Source organism: Antechinus flavipes, chromosome 2 (assembly GCF_016432865.1).
Source record: "Antechinus flavipes isolate AdamAnt ecotype Samford, QLD, Australia chromosome 2, AdamAnt_v2, whole genome shotgun sequence".
NCBI lineage: Eukaryota > Metazoa > Chordata > Mammalia > Dasyuromorphia > Dasyuridae > Antechinus > Antechinus flavipes.
This window is the reverse complement of record NC_067399.1, coordinates 503,516,228-503,528,844: the sequence shown is the minus strand read 5'-3', so window position 1 is coordinate 503,528,844 and position 12,617 is coordinate 503,516,228. Positions and strand designations below refer to the sequence as shown.

At 34.1% G+C, this 12,617-nt stretch overlaps 1 protein-coding gene across 1 annotated transcript in view; it reads left to right on the top strand.

Annotated features, from left to right (window-relative positions):
• MED27 (mediator complex subunit 27) overlaps positions 1 to 12,617 on the top strand; it is a 253,392-nt gene that overhangs the window by 162,504 nt on the left and 78,271 nt on the right. Inside the window, exon 4 of the mRNA XM_051980225.1 lies at positions 2,472 to 2,565. Coding sequence (XP_051836185.1) covers positions 2,472 to 2,565 — 94 coding nt within the window. The remainder of the gene's footprint in view (positions 1 to 2,471; positions 2,566 to 12,617) is intronic.

The following is a 12,617-nucleotide window of genomic DNA, read 5'->3' as shown; positions in this document are numbered from 1 at the left end:
CCCCATTTATCTGTCCTCTATCCTCTAAGATAAGGTACAGATCTTAGATTGTACAGTATTTTCTTCAGACCCTGTATGGTACTGTGTGATTTAAAAACTGGATCTTTTTGAAAACACAAATAAGTGCTTAGAGTCCTAAAATCCTCTAGTTTGGTATCTGATAGATATTTTCGCCTGAGAAAATCACTTCAGTTACATTGTCTCAGTTTTCTTACTCCATTAAAGAAAAGCATTTTGGATCCTTCAAGGTGAAAGGTGCAATGGAGAGCAAATTATTATGTTAACATTGTACTGAAGCTTGGTGTGCTTATTTGCATTAGACTTCCAAAGCTATGATATCTATTGATTGAGAATCAGTTCAGAAGACACTGCTTCCCCTCATCCCCATTAGCATGTAGTTAGCAATGACCTCCATTCACATGTATATGACAGCTGATTTTTTTCCTTTCTGTTGAGTCTAAAGTAACCTGATCTAAATCATACATATCATCATAGAAGAATAAAATTTGTGATACTGATGCATAATGTTGGCTTGCTGTCTTAGTGTATTTTTTTTTAATGGGGCTTTGTTATACATTTTTCATGATCCAAAGAAAGATGTTCTTTTCCCACTTACTTTTTTCCATTAATTCGCTAATCCCTCCCTTCATTTTTTTTTATTTTGGGGGGATTATGTGGCATAAAAACAACAAAACCCCTCAAAACCTATAAAAGGAGCTCAGAAAATTGTCTATTGCCTTATGTATTGTCCATACTGAACAGATAGTTATCTTATTTTTTAAAGAGCATTAGAACGGGAATTCAGAATCTTTCTTGCTAGTCTCATATGATATTTAATCAAGTTCACCCTTAAGAAATTCCTCCTTATATCTAGGAATATTCTCTTTTAATCAGTTTCCCTTTGTTTGGGTCTTTGTGGCAATAAATGGCATTTTTTCTTATAGCAGCTGGCCTAAAGATAACTGAGGCCCAATCTCCGTTTTCTCCTCTTCTAAATAAACACCTATCAGTTTTTTGAACTTTTTTTCTTTGCTTCAAATTTTCCCCCTCTCTTAAAATGCAAAGACCAAGCTCTCTTTTCAGAATTTGCCTGTTTCTAATCACTTAGGTTTCCCTTAGAGTCACCTTCGAGTCTTTCTTCTCTCTCCCTTTATTTGCAATCATTTGCCAAATCTTCTCAGTTTCCTATACCTTCCTGCTTTTCTTTGCTTGTGTAACCAACACCCTCACTTGCCTAAACTGCTTCAGTGGATTCCCAGATTCTACTCTCTCCCTTTTCCAATCCATCATTCACAGAGATTCCACATAAGCCTTCAGTGGCTTATTATCTTCTGGATGAGATATCAACCCCTTCTCTTATATTTTTACATTCTGATTTCAATTTCTTTTTAGATTTATTTCATAGAATTCTGCTTAACACATACACACACTGTGTCTGCCAAACTAGCCACTTGCTCTTTCCTTTAGATAGCATTTCATCTGCTCTGGGCTTTGTATGGGCAAAAGAGACTGCCCATACTTCTGCCTTTTGGAATCTAGCTCGACACAAGATTCAATTCAGATGCCACCTCCTATATGAGAAATGTCCCGATTGTCTCCCAGTTTTCAGTGCTCCTCCCAGCCTTGTCTAAATTACTCTCATAATTTTATATATATTTTGTATCCATTTATCTTTGTATATATGTGATAATCGTACAATATCAATGTCTTTGAGGCTGTAATTGTTTTTGTATCTCTGGTGCCTAGAAGAGTGCCTGGCAATTTAGTAGGTCTTTAATAGTTGCTAATATTTAATTGAATTGAAAATTGGGCATAGTGCTATGGTGCAGTTTTAATTTGTGCTGAAAGATAAAGACTTTCTTATTTACATACTAAACATCTCTTAATACATTCAAATTTGTATTCAGTTTTCATTAATATTACAGTTCTTTTGGCTAAGGTTTTTTCCTGTTTGATTTTTGTATTGTTTCACTGCTCCTCCAAAATGGCACTTCTCTACTTTTTTTTTTCTCCCAAACCACTTTGCTCATGTAACTTATCTAGCCTTTTGTTATCCCATAGTCATGAGACAATAAGTATATTTCCTTCACATCCAGTGGGAATTTTAAAATGGGGACATATCCTCACAGGATCTCATACTAAAAGCGTCTGAGTCAGAGTAAGTACTGTTCTTATTATAGAATTAACTTCTAAATTGTGAGTTTCTACTCAGAGAGGAAACTCACTATTGAGATTATTTCACAGAATGTTCTGGTTCATTTTTCTCTTGCTAGTAGTGAGTTACATACATATCTGAACTATGTGTCTTCTGTAAGTAAAGATTTTCAAACATAAGAAAGTATTTTATGGTAGCTATTTAAAATTAGTTCCCGAAAAAAAAATGAGTAAAGAAATCCTTAGCATTTTGTTATTTGTCATTACTTTGAATGTTGCTATAATTTATATCTGTACTTTTTTTTTTTTACACTTAGATATGTTGATGATGTGATCAGCCGCATTGATAGGATGTTCCCTGAAATGTCGATTCATTTGTCCAGACCCAATGGAACATCTGCGATGCTTTTGGTAAGACTCATTTGATTAAGTTGAGGAGAATTATGGAGAAAATTTGACTGAGATTAATTTTCTAGTCCTGAATATTACACCTTTATTGATGTAAATTAAGCTCTAATTGGATAGACAGTAGTATATCTCTTTTTAATGATAGATCTCTTTCTTTGAGGAAAAAAAAGGTTTCTTAGTGTCAGGAATGATAAGTGCCCTGTAACTTTGTTATATCATATTCATAAAATCATAGTTTTAGAACTGAGACTTCAGAAGTAGACCTCATCTATGAAAAGTCACCTCTCCCTACTTCTTTGTAGAAGGAGGTCCACAGATATGAAATTCTTAATGTTTTCAATTTTTTTCAATATATTTATTGATTTTATTGATTTTCCCCTATTCCTTCCCCCCGCCTCCCCGTTTTTTCCCTTAAAAAATAATCTTTTGTTTTATGACATGCATGACTTTTTGGGAAGAAAGATTAGGAATATATAGAAGAAATGTAAGCAAGGTAAAAAAATTTTTAATAAAAATATTTTTAGAAAGAAACAAATTGTATCCAAGGATTTTGGTTATTAAATTAACAAAAGGAAGCACCTCTTTATAAGAGTTTTCCCCTGTAATGAGGTTTCACGGTATGAATATCAAGGACAGAAATTTTTTTGACACTCTAGTATTTTATCCTAAGATTCAATAGGTTGTAGTGGAAAGATTATCATATTGAAATGTTGAAGGTCAGTATCCCAATTCCATCTCCACCATAAATCTTAGGCAAGTTATGGCAGCTCTTTGGACCCCATTGTGCTCCTTCATAAAATGAAGGGGTTAGATTAAAGCGATTTTTTTAGTTTACTAAAATTCTGTGATTTTAAGTCTGTCAAAAGGAAATGATATTTAACCCTTGAACATTGTTGTGAATTACACTTTTAAATAGGAAGAAGCGTGATAGTAACTGAAAATATATCTTTATAAAATGAAGTTAGAGCCTGCACTAACCTTATAACCAGAAATTCTGGGGTTTCTGATTAGTAAATCTATTTTTGTTTGTTTGTTAGCACCAATCATGTTGACCTCAGTAATTCTCATTTTCTTATATCTTTTTCCTGTCAGTACATAAAATGTGGGATTTTGTTGATACCTCTTTATCATATGTATAGATTCACAAAAGGTCATTATGCTTTGAAATGAAAATGCTTCTAAAAATCCTAAATCAGATTATTAATTAGGTAGTTACAGAGCACTTCAAGGATGAAAAGCATTTCTCAGTGTTTGTTTTTAATAATAGTCTTTTGGAGAACAATTAAACGAAGACAGTTTTTGAAAAGACTCTACATTTCAAAGGAAACAAAGTTTATTAAGTAAGAGCAGCTGGTTTTGATGGATATCAATGAGATAGGGAATTAAAATACAGTGTCTTTTCCTTTCCAGTCTAATTGCTACCATTTGTTTAGAGCTGGGAGTGAATGCTTTGTCTGGATCTAGTATTTCACTTTTGTAGTCTTACAAATAGTCACTCACCTAGTCTTAGTTCCTATCTGAGGCAAGTAGTGAGAGTGCTTGGTTTATGTGGGTGAGAACAATTTGGTGGTTGTTAAATGTCTTTTTGGTTATTATTTAATGAAAGTGGGAGGTCAGGAGGAAATTTGATCTGGTGATGACAATAACATCAAATCACACATAACACTTTACAGTTTACAAAGGTTAATTTATTGTACTTTGCCAGGAAACAGTCTTAGCAAGGCTCTTCTGACTAGCAGAAGCTGCTTTTTATATTTCAGAGTATTCTTGGTTAAGATATTAAGAGGGCAAAATAATAGTTTTCATTTATGGGAAAAGGAATTTTTTTTGTACAAGATACTTTTGCACACAAATGCATACCACTGCCTTCCTTGGGTAAACATATAGATTATCTTATATTTAAGAACCTGTAAACTAGAATCCTGAAACATTAATCCTGTGTTTATCACACCTGTCAGTGTCTGTCAGTGACCAGAGAAGTTAATGAAGATAAAAATGAAAGCATCCTCAGTGAACGAGGTTTGTTCAAATTATCTTTGGGTCATTTAGTTTTTGTTTCATTATGAAGGTAGGAATTTGGCATTGGAGTGAATAAGCAGTGAAGGCTAGATTATTGATAAACAGGTCCAAGATATTAGTGTTACTTCCACTTGAGAAAACAGACTTTTATATCAGTGACCTGTTGGCCACATCAATTTTCAGACTCTCTTTTAATAGACTGATGAGAGAGCTTTTAGGCTCTACTCAAGAATGGAACTCATTTTACATGTACAACATATATATACATACATACATACATATAAATTTTATACCTGAGGATGATTGATTGAAGAAGTAGCTACCTCTAACTGGGCACCTTCATCTATTGACACAAGGATCTAGATAAAGTTGTTACTGTTTTTATGTATGTTTTTTGGTGATGTGAGTCACAATTAAAGAGAACTTTTGGTGTAATGTTTTCTTATATTATTGTTTAAAGAAGAAAGAGGCAAGTTGAACTGACTACTGGTAAGAACTGTTATTAAATATTCTTTGTCACTAGGAGCAGCATAAATGATTTCTGACCCTAGGTCCCAAAATTCCAGACTGGCTGTAAGTGCCATGGCTAAAGTCTGAAAGTTATCTAGAAAATTAGATTTATTTCAATCCACTGTCTCAATAAAAAAATTTTTTTCACTGATAGTAGCTAATGGGGAAATTAGAATTAAAATAACAAAAGGGGAAAGTAGATAGAATTCCAGAAAATTGTCAGATGAAACTTTGTTTTCATGGATACCTAAGGGGAGCCAAGCCTGTTTGTGAATTTCTTGACTGACCATTTCTTATCCTTGCCTCTTACTTCATTCTTTTTGTGAAGGAAGTGAAATGCAAGGAAGAAATAACTTTTCTGAAACTAGTTTTTATCCTAAGGAAATAAAATTCACCCTGATTGGCTGATATGGGGTTACCCAACACCCATTTCCATTCTTCTACTATAGCTTTGTCTGGGTTGGCTCCTAAACCACATTAGTAGCCCAGAGTTGAGTCATTTTTTTTTTAATACTTAAATGAATATTCTAATCCTCTTTGGTACCTATGTTTTATTCTTTTCTTTAGGTATAAACTCCCCATCTCTTTGGGCCTGTTCTCTGAGCCTTTCTCTGGGCCTTTAGAAGTTCAGTCTTTTTCCTTGACTTCTTAGTTTTCCTGAAGCATAGCCTTTAGTTACTAAAACCAAACTAATGTGATTGAGATTTTTGGATTGGTCTCACTGTTACTAGATCTATCATTAAGTTAGTTGCTTTTGCCACATACACCCTTCCTTTAGGACTAGGGAATCTTCCCCACAAAGAAGGGCATCTGTTCACTAGCCTTCACCTCCACTACCCCTTGTACTTTTAAGACTAGAATCTTAGAAGTAAAATAGAATATTCTTATTAGGATAAAAACTAAATTCCTGCTGAAGACAATGAAGAAACTTAATTATTTTTTAGTCAAATGAGTTAAATAGCATGAAGAGAGTTTAATCTGGAAGCCATGTATAGCCTAGATTGGAATGGTGGGAGGGCAGGAATAGAGATAGTTATGACTAATTAGTTGGCCATCACAGTAGTTTAGGTGTTAGGTAGGGCCTGGACTAGGTTAGTAGCAACAGAAATGGAGAGAAAGGGTGAGAAGGTGAAGATATAGATTTATAACTATCTCCATTATCTACTACAACTAGAGCAAATGCTGAATTGTTAACTTCCTTACCTGCTTACTCTAGTATTTCTTTGAATTGCTTTCATAGGGTTTAGGAACCTCACCAGATAACTTTATGATGAGGAGGAAAGTATAACAATGAGAAAGAAACCTCTTCCCCAAATCCAGTTTATACTTAATTTTATGTGGGCTAGTGAGTTTTTGTTTGCAGCTAGTTCTGTATAGGTAGTATACCGTACTGCTGTATGAATAGCCTAAGAATGACTAAATATATTTGGGGAATATCAAAAAGCCTAAATGTATTGCTTGGAATTTTTTACTGAATTTTCTACTATTCTTAATAACTTTTCAACTGTAAGTTCATGTAGGTTCCTATGTCTAGGCAGATCTTAGCCACATGAAACCAGATCGGTAATCTAAGAATGGTTTCTGAAAATGTTGGGGATGGGGGGGAAAGGGAGTGTCCTATTTATTTTGAGGTGTCTAGGGCAATTTTTTTTCCCCAAGTGTAATTTAATTGGAGATAGAACCTACTGGCTTCTGAATTGCACGAAGATAGAATGCTAAGGCAGTTTTCTGAATGTCCAAAGAACTCATCATACACATTTGGAGAACACTAAATAACCTAAATGTATTGTTTGTAATTTTCTCTTGAATTTACTATTACATTTCTCCTTACATTGTGTATGTGTGTGCGCTTGTATGTGTGCGTGCACAAACAACATAAAAATAATTGGGACCCCAGAATAGTCAGTAAGCAAGGACAGTTTTGTTTAATCCCTTTTCAGCTAGTCCTTCCCTCACCAAGCTGTAGACAGTTTAAATACTGAGGTAATTTGTTACTCTGAACCTTGAGACCCAGTGGAAAGTCAGTGCCAATGTTCCCAGTTTGGGAATTGGTATAATTTGTAATAAACTATTTCCTTTAGCATCTGAGTGATTAAAAATCTCATAGATAAAGGTGAGGTCGAATTGGGGTAAGAGAAGAACAAGAAAGTAAGTACTTAAATGCATTTGGAGAGTCCTGTTATTAAGCCAAATATAGCTGTCACAAAGTAACAAAAGAGACCTCCTAAGTCCTCACAGTAGAAAATCAACCCCAGAGCTTCTAGTCCAATTCTATTAAGTTGGGTATTGAGTCTGCTTAGTCAGTAAAGCCATATTTGATTAAGAAGCAAGTGTAAGTATTCCAGATGTGCATAGACTGACTCATAGATAGACATGTTAGTGTACTCTCCTGATGATTTATGTCCCCAAAAGTAAAAGTATAAGATTTTATGTTTCATAAGTCTATAAGAGAAATTAAGTTAGTAATTCATCCATGTTAGATGTAAAGCGGGGAGGTTGTGTGACCAACAAAATGGAAGATTAGACATTCTCTCTGATCCTCAGTACCTCTCAAACCAACATTGAAATTAAATGCTAAAGGGAAAACCATTGTAGCTGCCTCCACAATTTAGAACACTAGGTCCCCAAACAAGTAAAAACTTGAAGGCAAATACTCTTCTGTCCCTAATGAACACTCAGCATCCCCTCCTGCCACTGCCCAAAACACTCCCTACGGCTGGACTATACAAGACAGCCCATGTCCTTGCAGTAGATTTTTGCTCCATATCCTGACTCTCCCTTCTTCCCAGTGCTGCAAAGAACCAAATTCTAAGCAGTTGTCATTTTCTCAGGTTGTGCCATTATGACACACAGGAGCTTTGTAGGAGAGCAGAGGAATAGAGAATGGGTACAACAGGTGCCCATTTTAACAGAGTGCTTTTTTCTATCCTAGTCCCCTTGCAGATACACCTTCCAGGATTTTTTAAAAAATTTTTTATTTAATAATTACTTTTTATTGACAGAACCCATGCCAGGGTAATTTTTTTACAACATTATCCCTTGCACTCGTTTCTATTCCTATTTTTCCCCTCCCTCCCTCCACCCCCTCCCCTAGATGGCAAGCAGTTTTATATATGTTAGATAGGTTACAGTATATCCTAGATACAATATATGTGTGCAGAACCGAACAGTTCTCTTGTTGCACAGGGAGAATTGGATTCAGAAGGTATAAATAACCCAGGAAGAAAAACAAAAATGCAGATAGTTCACATTCGTTTCCCAGTGTTCTTTCTTTGGGTGTAGCTGCTTCTGTCCGTCATTTATCAATTGAAACTCAGTTAGGTCTCTTTGTCAAAGAAATCCACTTCCATCAAAATACATCCTCATACAATATCGTTGTCGAAGTGTATAATGATCTCCTGGTTCTGCTCATTTCACTTAGCATCAGTTCATGTAAGTCTCGCCAAGCCTCTCTGTATTCATTCTGCTGGTCATTCCTTACAGAACAATAATATTCCATAACATTCATATACCACAATTTACCCAGCCATTCTCCATTTGATGGGCATCCGTTCAATTTTCAGTTTCTAGCCATTACAAACAGGGCTGCCACAAACATTTTAGCACATACATACATTTCCCTTCTTTAGTATTTCTTTGGGATATAAGCCCAATAGAAACACTGCTTCCAGGACTTTTGAGAGCCAAACTCCAAATATCAAAAATTTTCTCAAGCTCTCAAAACTGTGGCATCATTCTGTGCTGCAACTGAGCTGGGCCCAAGCAGGAGAGTGAGGAAGGACCTTTATGGACAGGGCTGTGTGACTCTCCACTGAACCTGAAGAAAATAGACCAGCATTCAGTTGGGGCTAATTCTGTTCCCAAACAAGTTATTCTCGACAGAGGCCCAAGCTAGTGAACCATGCATTGTTCAGGATAGGGCAAGCTTAAGTTAGTTTTGATCTCATTTAGAAAGAAACTGCCATCAAAGGATAGGGAGTCAGAAATGAACAATAGGTGAAAATAAAGGCAGGGGGAAGGGACAAGAGGAGCAGAAATAATCCAGATCTCAGGAGGAAGAAAACTCAGAGACTTAGAAAATGAGCAGATAAACCAATAGATAAAGCATCTGGAATTGTTTTTTAAAAAAATCAAGAAGTATATCAGTGAAACAGACTAGACAAGATAAAATCAGAAACAATAGAATTCAACAATCCAATGACCATATAGAAAATAAATTACTTACAAAAGAATTCCGTGTTTTATTAAAACAAGCAAACTTCTGGGAAAACTGGAAAGCAGTTTGGTAGAAGTTAGATTTAGATCAATACCTTGATGTGATTCCATATTCTAAATAGATATATAACCTTAATATTAAAGATCATACTATAAAAAATTAGAAAAGAAGCAAATTATAAACCTTTTACAGCTATAGCTTAGGAGACGTATTCTTAACCAGATGGGATAGAGACAAAATAAAATGATTGCAAATTGAACTCAATGTTGGGGGACTTGTGGGAAGATAGGCCCTCTGATGCATTATTTGGGGAGCTGTCAATTGCTACAACCATTTGGAAAGGCAACTTGGAATTATAAAGTAAGGAAAATATCCATACTCTTTGACCTAGAAATTTCAATTCTTATACTCCAAGAAAGCTTTGATAATATCTCTATAAACATCGAAATATTTATAGCAGCACTTTTTATGATAGTGAATAATCAGAAACAAAGTAGATGCCCATTGATTGGGGAATAGCCAAACAAATAGTGGTATAGTCAACTTTGCTAAAATGTAATTTGTGTTCTTAAAAATCACTGAACTTATATGGAATCACAGAATAAAAAATACGGACTCATGGGGGAAATGGAATAAGAAAAGCAACACAAAAAACTTCCATCAGTGACAACATTTTAAAAAGATGGAAACCTAATTAAAATGGTAGCATAGTTGTACACATGTTACATGTTAAATGGTCTAGGTGAATTGTGTGAAAGAATGGTAAAGTTAGTAGGTGGGTACCAGCCCTGCTCTATCCACTGTTTTTACAGTAAAAGAAAATATACAATAATGGTACACTCTTAAAAGCTTTGAAGTTTTCTTGTGGAAATGGACATAGAAGGGTTGCTGCTTCTAAGTTCTGTGTAGAAGTAGAAAGGAGTTATATCTGAAATCTGATGGAAACTTATAATGCCAGATAAGAATAGGGATGGTTTGTATTCTCTATTTGTTTCTCACATGCAAATTCATGCATAAGCAAACCTGAAATTTGTGTTATATTCAAATTATTCCCTAACATATCTGTCACGTTAGAACAAATTTGTGTTATAACTATCTTGATTATATATAAATGTAATGGAATGAAATGATGAATATGAATAATATAGGGAAACATGGAAAGATCTAGATAAACTGTTGTAGAATGCAGTAAAATAGAGCCAAGAAAACAATATATCTAAGTGACAAACAATCTAAATGGATAAAAAAGATTTCATATGCAAGAATAGCAGAATGAATGTTGCAAAATTCTAAAGAACAAGCGTAGCTTGAAAGAAAAGATTTGAGAAGTTGTTCTCAAGCCAGCCCCTTTGGTTAAGCGGTATGTCTACAGATGTTCAACACTGAACATCTTTTTGGACTTTTCCAGTGTATTGGTTAGTTGTGCTGGCCATATTTTAAAAAAATACATCAATAAAAAACATTCTGATCACATTTCTTTATTGTACCAAAAAAACCTCAAATTTGTTTTCCTAAATGAATGGGACATTGTATACTGATTAGGACTGGTAAGCAATAATTGGCTTAACTTCTTTTAATTACTTTGTGAACCTTGTATGTCCAGTTGTAGGGGGGGAATGTATAGCTTGTATATGTGCCTCAAATCTTAGCAAGTGTGGACTTATGCAAGCTTTTTATAAGATCTTTAAGCTAATCCATGTATCATCTAGTTTAATTGCCCTGTTTTGAAGCTTTGGAAGTATTTACAAACTAATAATCACTAGTATAGTTGAGTTCTATTTTTATTCTTTGAAAGAACAAATTCATTTATCCAAAATAACTTTAGTTTTGTGACTATTTGACTGAAATTTATTAACTGACATCTATTTTTGTTCAATTATTATTTTAAAAAAAAAGTGAGTTAGAGTAAATTAAATAACTGATTTATATTAACATTAAAATTTTAATAATCAATTTTTGGTTAATTTATTGGTTAGAGTGTTTAATTTAGAAAGAGAAAGAAAACTTGAATTCTGGACTAAGGTAATGAATCTATTACCTTAGTTTAAAAAAAATACTCCTTTTTAATGAATTTGTATAGCATTGGATTTGCAAAAGAACAAAATGCTTTACCAAATTTTAAATTATCCACATTTAAATTATCTTAAAATCTCTTCAACACTTCCATAAAGTGGAATCTATAAAAATTAAATGCAATACTTTTGTGTAATGTATTTTCCTTTGTAAAATTACATCAATGTATGTTTTCTCTTTTTAACCTTCCCAGATTTAGTGAGGTATAGAACAGTTAAATTTCTTATGTTTCTATATGTTGTTTTATCTGTCTGCAAGCATATTGTTTCTTTGGAGTTTAGGATGAAGATTGATATGAGTTACATCGTTGATTCCAGCAAGTATTATTGTAGAGTAGTGGGAGCAAAGCTAACCCCCTAGGCTTCTTGCAAAAATTATGCTAGAAACCATAGTTGTAGACTTTGGCCTTGACCCTCAGTACTTTTGACATTTATTTTTGTATTGTTCTTTGGAAGATCTTCCTACCTTTGTTCTATGCCTCTTGTGTGACTTTCCTATTTGTTTATCTCTTAGGGTTTTAAATCTTTATTCAGAATCATTGGTCATCTGCTAATCTTTATGTTAATAACATATATTTGAGATTTATTCTTATATCACTTCTGTCACCTTTCAATAAAGGTTTATTGAATGAGTAAGTTTGTGCTTTACTTCTAGGAGGTCCTAAGGCAGCTCATAGATAAACACAGTGTGAGATAAGACATTGAAAAATAGAGACCGTCTAAAGGAAACACCAGGATAGCAGTCTCAAACCGATTCTAGCACGTGGCCAATAAAGCTGAGTTTTCTGGCAAATGAGAGAGAAAGAGAGCTGCATTGGGTTATGTTGTTTTTGTTTTCTGACAACAAAACACTTGCAAATTTATCTGCAAAGATTTTTTTTTCCTTTTCTAGAAGGACTCATGCAGAAATTTAGTTTGTGGTTCCTTACATAAATATTTATTATCTTTGGTTATCAAAAAAAAATAATGAATTGGAATTTAATGACAATTGAGAAAGTTTTCTTTAGTCTTTTCTCAATCAGTAATTAGCCCAATTTTGCTGCCATGCAGTTTACCTACTATCCCAGTTAATGTAGCATTTAAATGTATTTTTTAAAATCACAGGATCTTATCTTTAGAACCAAAAAGGACCTTAAAAGCTCTGTCATTGACAGATGAGCAAACTAAATCCTAAGAGATTGCGGGTCTTATCCAAGGTCACATATGTAATAATTATTCTAGTCACTTAGGTCCTCATC